At 46.3% G+C, this 22,809-nt stretch overlaps 1 protein-coding gene across 6 annotated transcripts in view; it reads left to right on the top strand.

Moving 5' to 3' along the window:
* Rgl1 (ral guanine nucleotide dissociation stimulator like 1) overlaps positions 1-16,609 on the top strand; it is a 270,086-nt gene extending 253,477 nt beyond the window's left edge. For all 6 annotated transcript variants that reach the window (XM_047520545.1, XM_047520542.1, XM_047520547.1 and 3 more), the window contains 5 exons: positions 431-520; positions 2,712-2,898; positions 6,622-6,876; positions 12,194-12,308; positions 14,418-16,609. In XM_047520545.1, the coding sequence (XP_047376501.1) occupies positions 431-520; positions 2,712-2,898; positions 6,622-6,876; positions 12,194-12,308; positions 14,418-14,605 (835 nt within the window). In that variant the 3' untranslated portion in view covers positions 14,606-16,609. The remainder of the gene's footprint in view (positions 1-430; positions 521-2,711; positions 2,899-6,621; positions 6,877-12,193; positions 12,309-14,417) is intronic.
* Positions 16,610-22,809: the final 6,200 nt, after the last annotated feature.

Raw genomic sequence — 22,809 nt, 5'->3', positions numbered from 1 at the left:
CAGATATTTTACCAAAATCTCTTTCACTTCCTGGAGATAAAAGCAAATCCTCTATGCATGTATACAAATACACAAAGTAATTAGAAGGAGGTGGTAGAGAAGAAAGAGAAGGGAAGTAATGGAGAAGAGTCTTCCCTGCCCTTGCAGGGGAGAAGGGTGATCAGGAGACAGCGGAGTCAGCTCTTGATGCCACTGCAATGTTCCATCCTTGTATGTGAAGCTTGCAGAACGAGATGGCCTGAATCCAGGTGCCGATGGGGTGGGATGAGGGAATGAGCCTCACAATGGAAATTTTAAAAATCTGACCTGTAAGTAAGTGCCCTCCGACATTCTGCGCCTTCCTGTAAAACAAAACCAATACATCATGTGAATTTAAATCTGCTCTTCAGTTCCCCAACTTCGACCTCATCAGCACCCCTCTCTTTCCCAGCTACGCCCTCTCCTGTGAGATCGAAGCAGCCGCTGAGGCCAGCACCACCTCTCCCAAGCCTCGGAAGAGCATGGTGAAGAGGCTCAGCCTGTGAGTACCACCCAGGGCTCCTGCCGCCCAGGAAGGTCTCAGAAGAGGGGGTAGAGGAATCGCATCCAGCCAGGTTCCATGAGCCAGGGCAGAAGTGACGGGCACTCAGACAGTTTATCTTTCAGTCATGAGCTCAGAACATTGGTTAAATCCATTCATCCCCTCTCTGCTCCTTCCTCTGGTGTGAACCTCCATCATCTCCTGTGTAGACCAGGCTGGTAACATCTCTATTGTCTCTAGGCTGTGTCCTCACTCTGACAGTGCGTTCTACACTAATAGCCTGGTGATCTTTTGAACAAATAGATTATGTTCTCCCTTGCATAGAAACCTATGAAGGTATTTTGAAATAAAACCTAAACTCCTAATCCTGTCTTTTAAGCTCTGTTACCTTGTCTTTATCTTTGATGCTGATGTCTGAGGATTTTTTTTTCAGATCCATTCATAATTTTTTGTGAAGCTAGCAATGAGTTTTCTCTTCCACAGATGTTTAACCCTTCTACTGAGTTTTTAATTTAGGTCATCATATTGTCCACATAGAAACAAAATTTTTTTCCAGTTATTCTCTTGTTCTTTTGTGAGTGCCTTGCTCTAAACTCTTGTTTTTAATTTTCATTTCTTTATGTCCTTCATATTCTAAATCACACTTATTTTATAGCTTGGTCTATGGTAGACATGCAAACATTTGTTGAATGAATGAGTAAATTACAAGTTTGTTTCTGACAGTTCTCATATCTGAAGTTTTCAGGAGTCTAAACTGTTGTTTGAGCCAGGCGTGGTAGCTTACGCCTGTAATCCCAGCAGCTTGGGAGGCTGAGGCAGGAGAATTGTGAGTTCAAAGCCAGCCTCAGCAACTTAGCAAGGCCCTAAGCAACTTAGCTAGACCCTGTCTCAAAATAAAGAAATAAAAAGGGCTGGGGATGTGACTCAGGGCATAAGCACCCCAGTACCAAAAATAAAATAAAATAAAATAAACCTGTTGTTTGTTATGCCTGTTGATTTTCTCTTTGAGTGGAATATTTCCTTGTATGTATTTTTGTAATTTTTTATTGAGAGCTCATTTTTATCAGGGAATTCTCTATAGCCTGGTTGTAGGCATATCCCTCCAGAAAGATTTCTTTATCTTTTTCCTTTGTTCCTTGTCTCTCCTGTTCTTTCCTGTCCATTCCTGTCATCTCCTCCTTGTAACTCTTCTTTCATTTCTTTTCCCTTCCTTTAAGTTCTCCCAGGTGTGTCTTCACCTGGGAGTTCCTACCTTCTAGCCCACACAGGTAGCAAATCAGTGTGCAGTGTAGGCCAGGCTTGTGCATGATTTCAAGGGAGACATTTTTCTTCCATCCAAGGCAACAGCCTTCCCTGTTATCTTCCTCTTTCAGTAGGAAGATATTTTTCTAGTCATTCTCTTTACTTAGAGTACAGACTTTTGAGGATCCTAACTTTATTTGGTTTGGGTTTTAACTCCCCACCTTTTATAAAGAGAAGCCCTCCTCTCTAAGTCCTCTGTATTAAAAGCCATGATCAGTACATGCTATATGCATATGTGGCAAATCACTCTGAACCCCATTAATATGTGTTAATAAAATTTCTTAAAAATATGCCAAGATTTGTGCCTCCCACTTACCAACCAGAGCAACTGGAGAAGTAGCTCACATGCTTCCAGTTTTCAGTTCCTTTTCATTTATGTCCTGTAGGGATTTCCCTTACTGTCTTGCAAGTTCAACTACAAGGAGTTTTACACCCTGTTTTATAGGGGAGGGGTTTCAGTTATTGTAGGTCACCAGATTGTTGGAAGCTGAAATCTTCCTCCTTGTTTTCTTATCAGAAGCATGACAACCTTCTTGAGTCCCATGAAATTCATTTTAGGGTAGGGAGTGATAGGGTGTGGTGGTCCTATTTTGATCCTGCTCAAGTGGTCCATAGACAGTTAAAAGATGGAGGCCATTGACCTAGAAAGACCCCAGTTTATTTAGCTAAGCAATCTACATGTACTTTGAAGCTGGAAATAACTTATTGGGACAAAATATTAACTGCTAGTCAGAAACTATTTATAGCAAACATTGTCCTAAAGTACTAATGACCTGTCAAGATTACAAGATTGAGAAAACATCAAGAACTTAATCAACACAAAATATTTGCTCTGTCATGGATTCCAGATTTGTAATGACCCCAACGCTTGGTGTCTTTTATTTTGCAGACTGTTTCTGGGGTCTGACATCATCACCAGTAGCACTCCCACCAAAGAGCAGCCCAAGTCCACGGCCAGCGGGAGCTCTGGGGAGAGCATGGACTCTGTCAGCGTGTCATCCTGCGAGTCGAACCACTCCGAGGCCGAGGAGGGCTCCATCACTCCCATGGACACCCCCGATGAGCCTCAGAAGAAGGTACACACCTAGCCCTTGCCTTTATTCCTGCTGCAGGCTCCTGACGTGGTATTTGCCGCACAAGGAATGTCTGCTTTCAAGTTCATCACTCTACAGTATTTTGAAAGTCAAGTTTTTAAGAGGTGTCAAAATCAGAGTTCAATCTGCAACCCTTTCCTTACAGAAATCGGTGTAAGAGCAGTAAGAAGGTCGTTTTCTTCATTTGGCTTTTGCATTACTATTCTATAACCGCCTAAAGGTCCTGGAGGGTTGTGACCTGTCACATAAACTATACTTCACTCAGGAGAAGCAGGACTGCTTAGAAGGAGTGCAAAAGCCAGAGACGGATGTGTCAACTTCTTGGTGCCGTCCCTCGCCTTAGCCAAGTGTTTACCACAGTAGTCTTGTATAATAAACCAAGACAGCGACTTGAGACAGCAGCCATTTATTCTTTCTCATACATCTAAGGGGTGGACTGATGTGTGTCAGGCTTGGCCCTAGGCCTCAATTTGGTCCAAGTCTGCTTCACCTCCTGCCCCTCTTTGGACTCAGGCTGCCCAGCTTGCTAAGACAGCTGAGGAGGAGGGCGAGTCCAGCCCTGCAAGCACACAGCAAGCCTTTAATTGGCTATCTACCCACATTACATGGGCTAATGCACCACATGGCCAGATCTTACATGAAATACACTGCCTGCGACAGAGTGGCAAAGAGCGTGGTTGCAGGTCACAGGATGGGGTGAGGAGTTGGCAATGATGTCCAGCCTCTCCTGTCTGGGACAAATGGACAGTGATGAGAAGAGAGAAAGGAATTCCCACAGAGCCTTTCCATTTGTCATGGCTACATAAGTACATAAAAAGAATGTGCACCCTTGCACACACATCTGCTTCAACCTACTGGGCTTGCATCAGAGAGTGGCTTTGCTAGATTGGAACTTACACCATTTAGTGGGGATTTTTTGGCCACCACACTTGCTGGGTGGTGACTTCTGGCCTCTTAGCTTGAGTTTGGGCTGATGAGGTGGAATGTTGGTTATAGTTCTGTCACTTCATTTGTATCCTACTGCTCAGTGAGGGGACCTGTGTGATTCTTCATGTCAGCAGCATTGGCAATCCAGGAACCCTGAAGTGACTGTCCAGTAGTGGCATCATGCTCGGGTGTCATTAGAAAGAGATAGACACTCAAGTGCTGACCCAGTTGGATTACTCTCCTTTCTGCTTTGAGTCCAGGGAGTTCAGTCCTTCACGCGCCCAGCGTTGAAGGAAAAGCTCCACCGATATCCATGGATTGTCCATTGTCTTGGGGGTCATGTCTCCTAAACCAGGAGGGTAACCCTTCTCCATGGCCTGACTGACGCACAGCCTTAGATTCGTCCACACCTAGAATGAAGTCTCCTTCGCTTTTCGATGGGTTCCTATGCTGTCATGTCCAATAGCTGATGACGGATGGTGCACACAGGGGCTTCTGAGGCATTGCCCGTGTCTGTGAGGGATTCCTCCCTGTCTGAAAGGAGGTGGAATGGCTTCCACACCTGGAGGTGCAAAGGAAGCGTGTCCACGTGCAGACCATTCCTCTTCAAACGCTGCAGAAGCCCATAGTGCTGTCGCTCGCACCTCCGTGTTTGTCTCATCCCTCACCATGCTGTCTCTCTGACTTCTTGTGTAAATCATGGCTTCATATTCTTTGGATGAACTCTCCTCAGAGTTGGGAGTTTCTGCACATTTAAAGATGAATGCTTGCTCGGGTGCAAGGAGTTCCTGGGCCGCAGAGTCCTGGCATGTCCCTGGGAAAGGCCCTTGCTTCTCTGCTCAGTGCGCAGCTGGGCCTGGGTGACTTCCACGGTCCTTCTGCTCTGCATCCTGTGAGGACACCTCTGCCCGCAGCCCTCAGGACTGCCACCCTTCCTTTCCACAGGCTAGCTATGAGGTGGCTGTAAGAGCGAGGTGTAACTAGCGCTCCTCTGGCTTTGTTCTGATCTGATTTCTGACCATGTATTTTTACACTTCTCACCACTTCAGTTCTCTGGAAGGATTTGGGGGCTCATTAGGTGGAACTATTCATCATTAGAACTACTATAACCCAGGAATCCTCAGGACTTTACCTTAATTATAAATGTTGCTAGAATCATGGAAAATCTAAAAAGGAAAAAGTTCGCTTGGAGGAAAATGAAGGTGAGAAAATGGAACCAATAGTTGGAAAGTGGGCCTCTCTTGGCTGATACATCTGCAAGAGGAGTCACGCTGCTAAAGTTCCCCACCCTCAACCCCACACCACTCACTTGGAAACGTAAGCAAAAGATTCCAAAAAAAGGCAATGAAACCCCATTATGGTAGAGCTACAGTTAGACTCCCTATCAGGATGATCATATCAGCTTCCTGGCTGTCATTAAACAAACCACGCAGCAGAGCTTAATGTTTAGTTATCCACTGGAAGGAGAAGCCCCCAGGAAATATGACAAAGTGAACTCCATTTTCCTTAGAAGCCAGAGTATCAGAAAGCTGAAATTTTGTACTCCATTCCCACAGAAGGGCAAACAAGGATGGAAGAAATTACTCTTGCTTTCTAAATGGCTTCTGGAATAATTTATAAGATTAATATGGTATCATTTAGCATCACTCATTCTAAGAAATTATTTATAATTTTCTGCGATGAGAATTGATCTCTAAAATGATTGACCCTAATGATTTTTGCAGGGGGAATACCTTGTATTGAATTTTAAGCTTCCTCTTTATTTGGCCATTGTTATTACATGTATGACATATGACTGATCAGGAAAGCACATTAACTATAGCAACCCATTCCTCAACTGTCCTTGACATAGAACATGAAAATATCCATGGCTGGCTCTAGCAGCCAGTGTGGAAAGTGGCAAAGCTGCTCAAAGGCAGTGTCCTCCTAGACAAGTCACTTTATTTCTCTGAATCTTATTCTCCTCATCTTTAATGTAATGCTCTGCTTTTTGTTCACAAGAAAGTTGCGAGATCTAAATGAGGTAAGATGTGAACACATATCACCAGCTCTCAGGGCTGAACATAGCAAGGCATGCTGGGTTAATTCCCCACGTTAACTTCCAGAGCAGACTGAGCCCCAGCTAGGTGCTTGCTCTGTGAACACGACGGTGGGAGTCATGCAACTGGTGCTTGTGGTGGTGGTGTGGTCAGCTAGCTGGGTGAGCCTGGAACCAGGGTTCTCTCTGGGTCTCAGGCTCCCCAGCCTTAGAAAGGGGAATGGGGTCAGGTGACCTCCAAGGGCCTTTCCAGCAGGGATGTTCCACCCAGAGCTTGGTAATCTGTGGTCCTCATCCTAGAAATATCTACAAAGACAGACGTTTCCTTCTACAACAAAATCCAATTTGAAGTGGAATCAGGTTAGAATGATCTCTGTGGCCACGTTGAGAACTTTGGGGACTCAAGGCCATAAGGTTGAGTAAACTGTTGGTAAACTTTCCTCCACCCTTTTAAGCCTCCTTCCTTCCAAAGCCCATATTGCCTCTGGTTTGTGGTATCTGCTGCCATCTGCTGGTCAGCTTTCATAAGAACAGCTGAAAACTGGGAAATGGTGATGAGGTCAGACTGTCACAGAAAAACATGTGCCATGGGGGTGGGAGGTGCTCACACCAGGGACAAGTTGCTGTGGGGAAATATGGGAAGTTCATTGCTCTCTGTGGCTATTTCTGCTTTGAAAATTACAAAGCCCACTGTTGGGCAGATTCTAATAGTTTCCTTCGGGATGTGTTTTCTCCTCCAGCTCTCTGAGTCCTCCTCCTCCTGTTCCTCCATCCATTCCATGGACACAAACTCCTCAGGGATGTCATCCTTAATCAACCCCCTCTCCTCCCCTCCATCCTGCAACAACAACCCCAAAATCCACAAGCGCTCCGTCTCCGTGACATCCATTACCTCTACAGTGCTGCCTCCTGTTTACAACCAACAGAACGAGGACACCTGCGTAATCCGCATCAGTATAGAAGACAACAACGGCAACATGTACAAGAGCATCGTGGTAAGGGGACGTCTCCGCCCAGCTGTCCCCCTGGAGGACACCCAAGTGCATGCGACAGTCCCGCATCTGTACATTCACACGGGGGGACATAAAGCATGGCGGATGTGGATGTGGATTAGTGGTGTATTTACATAGAATATGCACGTAGGATATAATTCTTACATGCAAAAATTATTCATCCAGTTGGATGTCATCCTTTTCAAAGTTTTCAGTTTGGGAGACTGTGGATGCGTCCAGGGAAGAGGCCCTAGCTCCCAACCTTGGAAGTCGTCTTGCCTCAGGATTTATAATTGAGTCAATGTGCATTCTTAGTCATGTGTTTCCTGGTGAGATTTTTTTCCCCCTTTAGTTTTTGGGATCAAACCTTGTTACTAAAGTGAACAACCAAACTGGAAATACAGATTCGAATTTCTTATAAAAACTGCTTTTTCCTGAGGATAGTTTCAGAACTGCTTTTAATAATGGCCATCTTTCTGGAAGAGGCACAGAGCTTCCCGTGGTGGGTGTGCGAAGTCCAGTATGTTATTATGAGAACAGACCCCTTGCCGTATAGGGCCTGTCACGTATTCAAAGTCAGATTCTCCTCTTTGGCAAAATCCAGAGTCATTCCAGACCTCTCTCCCCACTTGCCTCTGTAAGGGCCCAGTGAGCTCCCACAAGCCGAGGTGTGGGGGCCCTCTCTTTAACCTTCCAGAGAAAAGCTTTGCTAAGGCATTCCTCAAATCCACAAAGTAGCTACTGAGCTGTCTGTCGCTGTATACTGATTGAGGGACCCAGCTTTGAGGATAGGGACAAGAAAGAGACATTTCTGTCTTTGAGGAAGTTATAATAAAAAGGGGGAGATCATAAAGCATTATTCAGAATATACTAAATGCTTAACAGAGGCCAGACTAGATTGGACGGGGTCTTGTGGCCCATGAAGGAGTTCGTGTTTATCCTGCAGGGAGTGGGCTTATCAGTAGCCATCAGACTTGTTCATTAGGAAAGCAGCTGGCCCTGGGGAGACCTGCCGCTGGAGAGCAGGGGAGACCAAGGCGGAGGCAAGGTGGGAGGTGAAGTGGGCTGAGGACAGTCGTGTGGTGGAGAAGGTAGGGAAGCCTCTTAGGAGATGTTATTGCAGCTTCTGGTTCCTCTGGGGAGGGTGAGGGAGGGAGGGTGAGAGGCTGTCCAGGCCGCTGGCTGTAGTCGGTGACTCCCAAGTGAGGTGCTGTCTACTGGAGGAGGAGGCTTGGAAGGGCACTTGAGTCAGAGGCACCAGGAGGACATCCTGACGGCTTGGTCTAGTGGACAGTCAGAGACAGGGTGGTGGACGGCCAGTGCTGGATCAGTACTGGGAGCCGTGCAGCCCCCAGCGTGGACACCGTGGTGCGGGATGAGGCCAGCTGGACTGGGAGGGAGCGAGGGGCTGATACAGGAGCACCAGAGGAGCAGGGAAGGTCCTGCGTGTCAGGTTGTCTTTTCAGCGTGGCCTGCTCACGTGGCTTCTCTTACTTGTGCCGTCTGGAGAGAAGTCATTTCCGCCACCTAACTCTGCAGTGTCTCCGAGGTGGATTTGCACGCCCAGGAGTTACACTGTGGGGCGTGCCCGTGAGCGTGTGCGCCGCCCCGTCTGGGGAGATTGAGTGGCCGGGGTCTTCCAACCCCTTCACGGGGAGTCTTGAGCTGCTGGGCTGAGTGCGGGCAGTCGGTTAAGAGACGACCTCCAGAGTCCTCTCTGCGCAGGCGCTGCCCCTGGGAGAAGCAAGCCTCTGCCACCTGCCTGTGGCTGTGTGTGTCACACACGGTGGTGCCACTCACCCTGGGAAGCCCTGCACCTGCGTCCCGGCCCACCCTGGAGAGCTGGTGGCATGCCACTCCGGTGGTCTCCTCCTGACAGTCCGCCTGGAGGGCGTCCTGGCTCCCGGGATTCCCTTCATGAGTGCGTTGTGAGCTCGACCAGAGGATGGAAATCATTTCACCCAGGTTTGGCCTCCAATGGCACGTCTCAGACTTGTTGGTCCCAGAACCCCTTTAGAACCTAAACAGTGGTTAAGTATTCCAAAGAGCTGTAGGCTAATACAGGTTGTATCTGTTGATAGTTACCACATTAAATATTAAAACAAATTTTTAAATATTTTAATTAATTTAAAATAACAACAATGCACACATTTCACATTCTTGCAAATTATGTTTTTACTGAAAAATATCTATTTTTTCCAAAAATGGTTCAGTGAAAGAGTAACATTGTTTTACTTACAATCTTCTTCCAGAACGTTTGCTGAGATGTAGTGAGTGAATGTGGGTGTCGAGAGTGCAGTGGCTGCTAGTGTGCCCCACTGACCGGGCTAAGGTGCCAGCGGTCTCGTCCCCACCACTACTTTGCAAGAACAATACGAATTGTCGACACAAGTGAAAAGACAAACGATGTCTTAGTATTATTACAAAAATGATCTCATGAATCCCCTCCAAGATCTCAGGGACTCTGGAACCCTAGAGTCCCTTCTGAGAACTGAGGCCTGGTACAGAAGGTAGGAGAAACAACAGTTTAACCCTCACATCCTCAGTGACCATGGAGAAGTGTCTTCTAACACCACGTCCAATGCTTTCTAAGTGACATTTCTCTCCATTAGGCCAATCACAGAGTTAGTTTCCTGAGATCTCTCAAATAGGGAATGCAGTACTTAGGGTTTCAGGAATGTAGGTGACAGTGATACCCAAGCCTCATTCATTATGCTGCCAGCCACGTGTGGCAATTGAGCTTTCAAAATAGGCCAAGTTCAAACTGAGATGAGGACAAGCTGTGAGTATAAAGCACATACCAGGGTTTGAAGATGTGGTACAAACAAAAAGAATTACAGTATCTCATTAATAATTTTTGTATTGATTTTATATTGACAATTTGGATGCATTGGGTTAAATAAAATATATTAAAATTTATTTGGTGGGCTGGGGTTGTAGCTCAGTGGTAGAATGCTTGCCTAGCACGTGGGGGACCCTGGGTTCTAACCCCAGTGCTGCAAAAACAATTTTTTAAATTTTATTTTTCAAAAACTTCTTAGTTATGTCTGCTAAACACTTAAATAGACAAGTGGCTCACATCATATCTCTGTTGGCGGTACTGGTTCAGTGTAACAGCATAGGGCCACACCACTGAGCTATCAGTTACTGTAACCTTTAATTCCCCTCAGTAGCTTCTAGGTACAAAGCACTAGGATCCCAAGGACAGCCTTTGGCCTCCTTCCTCGCTTTGTGGCCTGGCTTAATCCTTAAACAAAAGGCTGAAGCCTATCTCACATTCACCCCCAGGTAGTGTCCTTTCTCCTTAAGCTTCATGCTGCTAGTCTGGTTTGACCCAGTTTGGAAAGAATTTCCTTCAAACTCTTGAAAAACTATTTTCCTCCTTTAGAATTTCCTGTGCACCTATTTTCCTCTTGCAAATGGACGTGCCAGACATTTTGGTAATAGACAAGTGAACAAGGTCTTTATTGCTTACAAGAACCCTGTTGTAATGCATGTCGTTTATTGAATCACAAACACCAGCTGCTGCCCTGAGCAGAGGGAGGCATCTGGGCACTGCCATCCTGGATCACGCTGGCAGAGTGTTTTAGAGAAGATTAGACTCTGTATGTGTGTGTGTGAGGGGGGTTCTCTCTGCAGTCCTCTTACCTCTGTTGAGAACAGATTTTAGCATTAAGCAAGAATAATCTGAGTTTTCATTACTTCTTTCACATTTAAAGAAATCACTCAAGGTTTGGTACCTAGTCAGCCCTCCAGTGTTGCCCTGCACTGGTTGGCCGCTGGGCAGGGATGAAGAGAAGATCAGACTTGTGCTTTTAAGATACTTAGAAGCTGATTTTTATTGAAACATAATTTACACATAATTACATACACAGATCTTAAGTGTTCAGTTCTTTGAGTTTTAATAACTATGTTTGCATAACCACCACTCCAAATCTAAATAGAGAACATTTCCATCCCCCACAATTCCCTGTGCCCCTTCCAACAGTCCTTCCTAACCTTGAGGGTAATTTTCTGATTTCACAGATGAGGAGTTTTTTGTTCATTTTGTTTTTGAAAGGATAGATTCCAGTAATAGGCCATCTTTTGTGCCTGGCTTCTGAGATTCATCCGCATTTTTGCGCCTGCCACTTCTGGGTTCCTTCTGTTGTGAATATGCTATAGTTTCTTCATGCCAACTCTGTGCTCCTGTTGCCGGAGAATCAGGTCAATCCTACTTTGGGGCTATTATGAATAAATCTGCTCTGAATATTTGTGTGCGTGTCCTTTTTTGGACATTTGCTTTCATTCTTCTTGGTACGTACGAAGGAGGGGATTACATGGGGTCACTTTGCTCTCTGGAATGGCCAATGGCAGAGCCGTAACCATTTCTATCCCACTTGCTGTAACTGGTCCCAGAGCAGCAGCTCGGCACCGGAGGGTCATCTTGGTCCAGCATTGAGAGTGCTTTACATTTTCCATGATCCCCTCATGGACATATTCTTTCATTGGGACCTTGACCAGTGTGGGGACAACAGGCAGTACAGGCGTTCTCCCCATTTTAATGTTCTCATGCCACCAGTCCCTTTTCCCAGAGACGTTTGCACAACACAAGGAGCAAGAATAAGAATGTCAGGTCCAAAGCTAACATGATGGAGATTCGGGCTTACTTTTTCTTCTGTTTGGTGCAGTGTCTCTGGTCTAATTCTTAAGTCCTTGATCCATTTTGAGTTGAGTTTTGTGCAGTGTGAGAGATAGAGGTTTAATTTTATTTTACTGCATATGCATTTCCGGTTTTCCCAGCAACATTTGTTGAAGAGGCTATCTTTTCTCCATTGTATGTTTTTGGCACTGTTGTCTAGTATGAGAAAACTGTATTTATGTGGGTTTGCCTCTGTGTCCTCTATTCTGTACCATTGGTCTACCCGTCTATTTTGGTGCCAATACCATGCTGTTTTTGTTACTATTGCTCTGTAGTATAGTTGAAGGTCTGGTATTGTGATACCTCCTGCATCACTCTTCCTGCCCAGGATTGCTTTGGCTATTCTGGGTCTTTTGTGCTTCCAGATGAATTTCATGATTGCTTTCTCTATTTCTATGAGGAATGTCATTGGGATTTTAATTGGAATTGAGTTAGATCTGTATAGTGCCTTTGGAAGTATGTCCATTTTGATAATATTAATTCTGCCTATCTAAGAACATGGGAGATCTTTCCATCTTCTCAGGTCTTCCTCAGTTTCTTTCTTTAATGTTCTGTAGTTTTCATTGTAGAGGTCTTTCTGTCAGGAGAACTCTCCTAGGAAGCATGAAACTACTTTACAAAAATTCATTGTTTTTGCAGTTAACAAGCCAAGATAAAACCCCCGCGGTGATCCAGAGAGCCATGCTGAAGCATAACCTGGACTCAGATCCAGCCGAGGAGTATGAGCTGGTGCAGGTCATCTCGGAGGACAAAGGTGGGCACGTGCTCCTTGTCACAGCAGATCCATGCTGTTCCCCAGTTGGTGAAGGCAGAAGGGGATCATTTGTTTATTTATTTATTTATTATTGGAATCTAGTGGTGTTTTCGAAGGTGCAGGGACGAACAGCAAGGTGACCGTCATGCTGTCACTTCGCTTGGAGAACTGAGCATCTCAAGCAGCTTCTCCTGCCCTGCCCCCAACTCTTATTTATCCTGCACTTTTGCTGAGAATCCCTCAGGCGCATTCTTTGTGTATTTCTCATGAGCGTTTTTCTAGGGAAAGGTCTCTCTGTGTGTGAGGAGGTGGGAGTAGGCGGGAGTCTGTTGGGTCTTTACAGATGACCCCACCCCTCCTTTACCCAGTCATGTGTTTCTCCATGGTGTGCAAACCTGAAAGTTAGCAGTCCATGGAAGGATTTCTCATTATTTCAGCCAACCACCTCTGGATGTATCTATTTGCTAATTTGAAGTGGGATGGTTTCTCGAGAGGAGGAGACAGGCTGCTTAATGATACCTCTGTCACAGCACGGGGAGTGACTCAGCCAGAGCAAGTGCCTTTCAGTGTAGAGCAGCAGCTCACATTGTCACTGAGGACGCTCTGTCTGCTGACGCGGCTGACACTGCTGCAGTGTCTTAATGGAAGGCTCTGTTCACCCGCAAGGACCCTCCCCAGAAAGGAAGAGCAGAATCCTACAAGTTGGGAGGGTGTGGAGGGAGCAGCTGTTCAACCATTTGACCAGTGAATCTCCCAGGACTCTCTCTTGGACTCAGAGAAGAAGGGCTAAAACTAAATTAGGTGCCTTTTCCACAAGATGAAAAGTGACAGCCTCTGAGAAACTCCTTCAGCTACCTCTTGGAGGTTCTGTCATTCCTTCAGTTGGAGGACAAAACTTCCTCGGTTCTAACTTTTTAGTGCAGTTGCAGTTAAAATTCTAAGCCCAAAAGTGGTCTCTGGAGTTTTACCATGTGGCCCATGATAACACCTGGGTGAAGACCCAGGAGCCCCGAGGTTCAGCCAAGACCCATCTGCCCACCAGATGTGTGGTCTCAGGCAAGCTCTTGACCTCCCCAGGCTATGGGCTGCAATCAGTTAAATGGAGACAATACCCTTCTGATTCCTTATGCACCACAGTGATGCTGAAGATGACAGAAAATAATGTTTCCGAGAGTGCTCTGAGGAACTGCCAAGTGACACGTAGCAGAAATGTGTGGGCGGGAGCCCAGGGACCCTTTGAGGGGGTTGTTCTGTGCACATAATGTACCAGAGTTATTTAGAACCTGATGGGGTCTCAGCTGTAGAGTTTTTCTGAGGCTCCTTCACCCCTATTCCAGAATTAGATGCTTCTGTGGTTCACCTCCCCAACTCTACTGCCACAAAGCTAAACTGCAACATTTTCTTTTTTTATTCTTTCAAGTTTTTTTTTTTTTTTTAAAGAAACCTGTTACCCCTGAGTGCTAAATACCATAAATCATCTCTTAAAAATAAAAACAAAAATAAGTTTGCTTTGGTAATTTTATATCACACTCAGAGCAATCCTGTTCAGAAATTGCAGATAAGTAGTTGGGATTTGTGGAAATCAGAAATAGTTTAGATGTTAGCAGATAGACACTGCTTCATGTGGATGCTATTTAATATTAAAATGCAGTGACTCAAGTAGAATAAATAACTGGGTCGACTTGGGATTACTTTAAAAAGATAAAGCATTTTGGAAAATGCTATAGATTTTCTGTTTGTTCCATATCATTGGGTTCCCTTAGTCTTTGAAAAACTCTGCATTCCCACTTGGCAAATGGACCATGGGAAGAAGCCTGAGTTCTGGTTCCAGTCCAACTGCTCGCTAGCTATGGTCTTGGGGATCACACCTTCTCCTTCCCACTGTGCTTTGGTCTAGCTTTAACATTCTGTACTTAAACATTGAATTCACGGCAGCGGGTATCTTAAACCTTAGTTGCTTTTAGTGTTTTGCAAGGGAATTGAGGTGTTGTTGGGACCTATTTTGTGGGTGGTGGCCACATCCCAGTCTCGTGTCTGGGCAAGGTTTATCCCTGCCCCTGGCCTGGCCCTCACACGGGCTGACTGCCTTCACTTCCTTCTCTTTTTCAGAACTTGTGATCCCAGACTCAGCAAATGTCTTTTACGCCATGAACAGCCAAGTGAACTTTGACTTCATTTTACGCAAAAAGAACCCGGTAGAAGAACAGGTGAAACTGCGCAGCCGGACAAGCCTGACCTTGCCCAGGACAGCTAAGCGGGGCTGCTGGAGCAACAGACACAGCAAGATCACCCTCTGAACGGGGCACACTCGGCCCCTCGCTTGCCACAGGCAGAGAGGGCTGGGTAAGGCCGTGGTGATCGCAATGACCACGCAGTGTTAGAGGATCATTGGTGACATCCACAGATATTTATTGAGTACTTCAGCTGAGAGAGACTATGTGAAAAGATTGGACATGAATTGACATGAAAAGGATGGACAAGTCACTAATTTTCTTCCACCTATTTGAGACTGAAAACAAAATTATCCACATGTGTAAATATATATATGCACATATATTTAGTTACGTATGTGTGTGTATATATATATATGTAGATATATCAGAGGGACTTTATGGGATATTCTGGACTATGGAAAACAAATTTGCACAATGACCTGAGAAGTTGAGGTCACTTTTTACAGGGAAATAGAAGAAACCGAGAACCGAATCTCCTACCTTCTGAGTTACTAGAGTCAACCCTAGGAATGCAGATTGTCCTTCGTGCCAGTATTACCTGAAGTCTGGGCTTTATTTTGGTAAAGGGAGAGGATTTCTTTCTCAATCAAGTGCCACCAGATCAAACAGTTGCAGAGGCGGGAACTGCCACAGACTGAATGAAATGCCACTTTGGGAAGGGTTTGGATGAGTCAGTGGCCTCCTACCTCTGCCTGCGTCTGCTCTCTGCTCCCCAGGAGGGCAAGGAGGGACTCCAGAGGCCTGTCCCCACTGGTCGCCATCACACCTCTAGAGTCAACACGAGCCCGGTTCAATTTCTGGAAACCCTGTCATGTTTCTGTTTTCTAAGAACATATCACAGTCATCGTTGCACAAATCACCACATTCTTGGGTAACTTATCGGCCAGGAAAGAAAACGCAAAAGAACAGTGACCTGTTTGGACCCTTTCCTGTCTTGGAATGCCACTACTTCCTTGCCTTTTCCGATTGCCTTTTGCATGTAAAGCTGTCTGGAGTCCTTTGCCATCTGGATCCTAGTACCTCTATACTATGTGCAATTTGTTCCTCAGGTGTAGACATTTCCACTGCGATTGACTACATTTAATCATTTTGAACCTGTGAAAGATTTCCGAACAGCGAGTGCTCTGTTGATAGTCCTTGGAGACGATCCCTGCTGATAAAGCATCTATTTTGCTTATTAACTTTCATAGCATTCCTGTGCCTAGCCATGGGGAAGGAAATGGGACTGCATATATTATCTCAGTCCTTTCTCAAAGAGGTACATTCGTCCAGATGGAATCGATAACATTGTTTTTTCAGGCCCCCATACTGGCTAGAACTGTGTCACTTTAAAGTGACATTTTTGTCTCTAGTAACACCATCATGGTCTCCCTTCCAAATCTGAGCTATGCTGGGGTTTGAACTAAAAAGCCATATTTGGGAAGTTGACGTGTAAGAAGCACTTTCAGATTGTCTTTTTTAAGAAAAAAAATTTCCCGAAATACCAGTTTTTATTCCAAAAATAAAAAGAATGAACCCAGAATATGAAGTGCAGATTGTAACATGGAGCTTTTTAAAAATTTTCTAATCCTGATACAGCTCCCAAAGGTTTGTGTGGGATTGATGTTATTTAAAAAGACATGAATTCTGTAAGAAACACCAGAACAAGTTCAGAGATTTGTGGTGATGGACCAAAGAATGAGCCAGAAAGTCCTCAGATTTCCTTGGTCTTTCTAGGAGATTGGACTGTGCATTGTAAAGATCGACTGGGTTTCAACTAGTCGAAAAAGCACTTTCTTCTGTTTGTGAGCCTTGTTCAATTTATGCTTCTGCGCGTGGAGAAGAGACGGTTAGGGTCACAGCCATCATGGAGACTGAAGTAAATGTAGCCCCAGCCTGGTGTGAAGGTCGAAAAGAAAATGTAGAACCATTGGCCTGGTCTAGGGTGTGGCTACCAAGACAGACATGCTGTGCCCATGTGCTCGCCCTGTGTGTTTATACTGTACATGTAGAGCCTAGATTTATATACTGCAATGTAAAAAAAAAAGTCTATATATATATATATATTTACCTTTTTTAAAAGATAATGGAAATTCCAAAGTAGATAAAACATGGCCTCATTTATTTAATGCCACTTTAAAACTGTCTTAGTTTGCTTCCTGGTGGACAGTGGGGCAGCGCTTTCAGCTGCTCGCATGCTTGTCTCTGCATCTCCATCATCTGTTTACCTTTTGGTTAAACTAATAAACTGGTTTGGGACTTGGTTGGCATTTGCTGCCAGACCCAAAGGGATTGTATCTGGAGTGTTAATCAGGAGGGCTCTGGGTTCCAGATCATCAATAAGCCCACCCTGGGTCAGCTGGAGAGACGAGGGAAAGCCAGGGGCAGTTAGAGGGGGTCCTCCCCACCGGCATGTGTCACGAGCATTTGGGGGCAAGAATGATGTCCTTAGGAAATTTCCTTCAAAGAGGGTGCTTTGCCAGATTGCTATTCTTAGGAGTCACTCAGTGGGGATTCCTTTTATAAAATCCAACTTGGAGTGAAGATTCGAGGTAGCACTTTTGTGTTTCTTCTGACAGCCTTTCCCAGTGCCACCATGACTACCATCTGGATAATCTTGACACCTTCCACAGTGCTCCAGAGGTCAGGAGGACCGCTAGAGGGAGCAAAGTCTTCCCACAGGGCATACGGTCTGAGCCCAGCTCCGTTCAGCAGATAGCCAGTCTCAGAATTTACTCAATTGTTTCCAAGTGTTTCTCAGAATTATTATTTTCCAGTGGATTACTAAATGGACCCAAATTATCATATTTTGGGGACCCTTAACAGATTTTAGGAAGAGCTCAAGTACTTTTTTTTTTTTTTAATGAGAAATTGATAAATTGATAAATTCAAGGAGCAGGAAAGGGATTTCTATCTCTGGTACTAGGTGACTATTTTTTCAAGAACACTCTAGAAAACTAATTCCCTTGTTTTGTTCTTGTCTAGGAACTGGGCTTAGTGACTTTTTGCCTGGTGACACTGTCTTTGGATCGTTTCTTTGAAGCATTTTCACATTCTTCATGCCACATAAGCACTCGGGAGGCATACAGTGTCACTATGTGCCCTGACTTTAGTGGTATCAAGACATTCCCTGACCCCAAATCTTTTTCTACTGATGCCTAAAATTTCACTATGAAAAGTTATTTGCACTGTGATTCTCCTTATCTTTCCCTCCAGAATCTCTCCTAGAATGAAATACCTCAGGGAAAGATGTGTTAGCCTAGGCTAGACAAGAGGGAAGCAAGCAACCAAGAAAACTCAGTAACTTAAACCAGAGTTTTATTTTGTCATCTATGTGACAGTGTAAAGCAAATCGCACAGGTCTCTTTAGTGACTTTCCTCTGCTGGTAGCCCAAGGATCCAGCCAGCTTCCATCTTGTAACTCCACCATCTTGGTTTTTTTCCTTTAAGTCATAGTGATGGTAAAGAGTGTGAACTTAAAGTTAGATCAAAATGATGCATGTCACCCCCAATCACAGTCCACTTGCCAGCCTGCTGGCCCTGGTCTAAGCAGGGGAGGTGGAAATGGAGCTGCTAAGCCCTGCTGTCTGTACCACAGAGAGGTCACCCATCAGAAACAGTGTTTGGAGGAGATGGCAGTGAGGACTTGAGATGGGAGTGCACAGAGCAAAAGAAGAGTTGAAGAAGAAAGATGTTTAAAGGAGGAGAGAATGTCAGAGTGATTTCATGTAGAAGCCTGGAAAATTCAAAAAGAGCCAAGTCAAATTTAGGTCTTTTAGATTCAGAATTTGGAAACCATGGTTGGGTCTGGTTTTTCAACATCTCTACTGAGGTGCCTGTGTCAAAGCAATTCATTCAACAGTTGGAGGAATCCAACGTATGTAATACTTCCTTATGGGTTCAAAGGAGCCTTAAAATCATGTAGTCAGTACCCACATGGGACGTGTGTGGAGCTGAGGCCCAGAACATTTACGTTGCCTGGTTAGGCAAATGTGACAAGCTCTGTCAAAACCCACTCCAAGCTTGTCACACAGGGATGGGCACCAAATAGAAGAGGCTTTCTGACAGATACACCCCCATGGCCTCACAGAACTGGAGAGAATTCCAGGATCCCTTGGCCCCATCCCCAGCCTTCCAGTCATGTGAGCTTATACAAGTGACCTTTATTAGATGGGCATTTGGATGGTTCTTAAAGTCTCCGGAGAACATTCACTGCAGGCCAGAGCACTGTTGTTATCCTAAGCATGATTTCCATCACACAGTTGAGAAATCCATTGAGATTAGGATTATGAAGTTAGCTCCCCAGCTGGGGTCTGAATCCATTTCCGAGCCATGGGCTCGGCTGTCCCATGGTGGTTGGTGCAGGTGAAGAGCTGGGGAAATCACCAGCCAAATGAAGAGTTTTCAGAGGAGAAGTAGATGTGCCTGGGGTTCTGGTGCAGCCAGAAGAGCTGGCTCTAGGACCTCCACCCAACTGCTGTCAACAGGTGATCACAGAAGGACTTCCCAGGACTCATTTCATCCCCCCACCATTTACCCCCAAAGCTCCATGTGCTACCCAGGTCCAGAATCAAAAGACTGCCAGTACCCAAAGTTAAGAAGAAATAGGACAAAGGACAGTGAGTGGTATTCAAACTGTTTCTGAATTGCTCCTGCCATTCTTAAAGAAGAAGAAGAGGAGGAAGAGGAGGAGAGAAGGGAAAGGGAGGAGAGGGAAGGGGAGGAGAGGAGAAAGGAAAGAAAGAAGAAAGAAAGGAAAAGAAAGAAAGAGGGAGGGAGGACAGGAGGAAGAAAGGAGCCCATTTTGAAATGGGAGAAGCATTCCAAATGATTCCCCCGACATCTCTTTTGGATCCTGGTGTATACCATAACCAGCAGCCAAGCATGCCACAAAATGTCATTTAAGAATGTGCAGTATGATTTGCTGAATAATAAATATGTGATATTTCATAGGTGGGAAGTACAGAGGTTGGAGCTGTAAGTTCCTATATATATCAGGCTGTGTGTGTGTGTGTGTGTGTGTGTGTTTAAGAAGGGGATTGCGATCTAAACATTAACCATTAAAAAACAAAACCCACTGTCCACCAGAAACTGTGAGGTGCCTGCAGTTTGGTGTGGTGGGATCTGACCATCTAGGAGTCTAAATCACAGCCATTGACTACTTTAAGCAAGTGACATCACTTAGTTCTTTCCTTATCTGAAAAGCGGGGATCACTAATAGCTCCTACCCTTGAGGCTCATGCAGTATTAAGTGACAGTGCCTAGAGACCAAGCAATTGTCACTCTGGCTCATATGCAAGAGTTAGATGCTACTGTTCCTACAAATGAACTGGCTTCCAGAAAGCTGCGCCCTCAAGCCCCTGAGCCCCGGGCCTGGGGATGAGATGTGAAGCCTTGGAGGTGGGGCTCCAGTGTGTGAAACAGCACCCTGGGGAACCTGAGCCGGCTGCCACTCGGGGGCAACACTGACTCATGGAGTTGGAGAATGTCCAGGACTCCTGCAGCTCGCTTCACAACTGTGGTCCAGAGCGAACAACGGACAGGCCTGGGGGTCCAGAGGCTTCGCAGGGTGGGTGGGCTTTGAGAGGGAGGCTGAGGAGGAGGAGGCCCTGACCTGGGGCATCTGGGAGCAGAGATCTGTGTGGTGCCCAGAGCTGGTGGTGACTCCTGTCAGGGCTCCACCTTCCTGGATGCCCTTCGTAGTCAGGGAGGGACTGTCAACAGAACAGTTCTTTCAACAGAAGTGGCGCTCCTGGGTCCCTCCCATGTCAGCCCAGCCCCCTCGTCCTTCCTGCAGGAAGGAGCTCTGGGATCCAAAGACCCGTGCAGGGTGGCTGAGACAAAACTGTGAAGTGTAGCAGCCACGGGCATGGGACCCCGGACACCTGCCATTCCTTTGTGGACGGTTCCGCTCAACCCCACCTCAGTCCGTCCCACCATTGAGAGCTGCGAGTGTACAAGGATAAGGTAGTCACTTTAAGGACGAGGCTGTCGCCACCCCCGTTCAGGTCTCCCTCCTACCACTACTTTCCCCTTTCGCTGTCTCTCCTTTTTAGGCCTGTGTGCCAGCATCAAGGGCTCCAGCGACTGGCCTGACTGTCTCTCTATTGCCCTTGTCCTTGAACTTCTGTCCTGGGCTCAGCTCCGGCAGCAGAACCTTGCTGTGTGTGTGCTGCTCTGGAAGCTGCCTCTTCCTCCTCCCGTCGGATTCTCCAAGGGCTTGTGCCACGCTGGCCCCTGGCACTCGGCTCTGCGGGTTCCTGCCCTGGCCCCAGTCTTCACAGTTCATACTGGTGTTTCCCAAGAGCACTTAAAACCCTTCAGCTCTCATTGTCATCCCTGGGACCACTCAGCTCCTGCCTAGTGGTCCCCTTCAAACTTTTCAGTCCCTCTTGGAAAGGGACACTTTGTCACTCATTCTTTTCTAAGTTTCTCTGCAAAACAGAGAGGGAGGGCTGCCCACTCCACCCTGAAAATCAAGTTCCCCCAAGAGCAAGAGTCTGGCTGCCCCAAGAACAGTGAAGGCCAGAGAAGCCTTCTGGGGCCATCCAGGCTCCCAAGCAGGTGCTCCAAGTCCCAGAGCTGCTCAGATGTAATTTTATTAGAATGCCCGTTACCAGGAAGCCACGATGAAGAAACTACCAGAAGGAAACCCAGCAAATTAAAAGTAAAGAGAAACAATCCACAGAGCAGTTTCTTCATTCTTTTCACCCCTTTACAGGGTGGATGAGAGGATGAGTTTGGACTGGGAGCAGCTCAGCTGGTGGGGCAGGAACAACCAAGCAAAGATCATCTCAAACTTGAGCACATCTGTGAGAGGAAGCAAAAAAGACGAGAACAAAGTAAATTCGAAGAGCAAAGGGAGCCATTTTCCAGGCCAGCGACAGATTTGAACAAGCCACCCATCCACCACTTGGCCTGAATCCCGTTCAATGTCTAAATTCTGTCATTAAACTCTTCCTGAATACTCATCCAAATTCCTCTGTGCTTATCCTCCGAGGAGACGCCATTTTCCAGGTAATCTTCTATAACACAGTGTGGGAAAACCCACTATCATCCCTTCTCTACTCCAAGTGGACAACAGAAGGCCCGGCCTGACTTCTCCTGCGTGCCTCAGCCACCCTGCATCAGGGACTTGCTGGGGACCTTCGGGCCCCTCTCTTTCTGCTCCTCTCCCTCTGCCACACGTTTGGGGCAGCAGGCTCTTGCTTAAGTAATAAACATCACCAAAAATCATAATATGGGCACACTGAGGATTTCTGAGGCCGCTTACTCCTGAACTGTCTGAATCAGTCACCACAGCGTGTTATTTTCCTCTCAAGTTACCAGCCTCATCTTAACTTTACCTTGTCTGTTCTTAACTTCTTGGTGAATTACCTTGTCTGTCATGGAGACCATTCCATATCGCTCCTTTCCCTGCGTTCAACCTTACCGTCCTCCTCTCACCTGGCAGGTTCCCACCCATCCCCAATCCCAACGCTCCCACTCTTCCGTCCTATTGAGTCTCCCGTCACCCCCAGATGGTTCTTTCCACAGTCCTGCCCTCGCTGTGCCTAGATAGCACCCCATCCCCGTGCCCAGTCCTCCTCCTCATCCTTCAAAACCAGTGCGAATCTCTCCCCCTGTAGAGCGGCCCTGGCAGAACTCAGCAGAGCCAGTTCTCTGGAGGCCCGCGGCCCACTCCCTTCCAGTCTCTGGGACACAGCCGTCCCATCCTGTTGTGCGGCCACCTGCTTGCCTGGCTCCTGCGTGGCACTGTGAGCCCCATAGTGGTAGGGACCGTCCCTAGTCCCGAGTGTCTCAGTGCCCAGCACAGGCCTGAAAAAAGATGAGGCTTTGAGATTATAGGGAAGCTGGATTTGAACTCCATGGACTCGCTGGAACTAACATGGACTCTCCTTTTTGTTTGCTTTTTTTTTTTTTTTTGTCCCAGGAGAAAGTTCCTTGGCCTATACAAGCATCTTGATAGCTTTCTGTGTTTGGATAGACTGACCTGTTTGGACACAGAGGCAAGAGGGGCGCTTCCCTCACACCCTCCACGGGGGGCATCTGTTTTTCTAGAATTCTCTCAGCATACACGCCAGGACCCACCAGTCCATGACAACACCCACTTTGCAGGAGGGCAGTAGCCCCCCTTTCTCAGTTCTCATGGGAATCACACAGCGGAGAAGGTCTCTGGCCTCTGACCTCCGACGTCCATGGTCTAGGACAGAGCCAGGGCTCCCAGCAGTGTTGGTCACTGACCAGTGTTTGAGGAACCAATGAACAATTACAACGTTAAGCGAAGT

The sequence above is a fragment of the Sciurus carolinensis genome, chromosome 12, assembly GCF_902686445.1.
Source record: "Sciurus carolinensis chromosome 12, mSciCar1.2, whole genome shotgun sequence".
NCBI classification, from domain to species: domain Eukaryota; kingdom Metazoa; phylum Chordata; class Mammalia; order Rodentia; family Sciuridae; genus Sciurus; species Sciurus carolinensis.
Note: the sequence above shows the minus strand (reverse complement) of the source record. Positions and strands in the feature narration are given on the sequence as shown.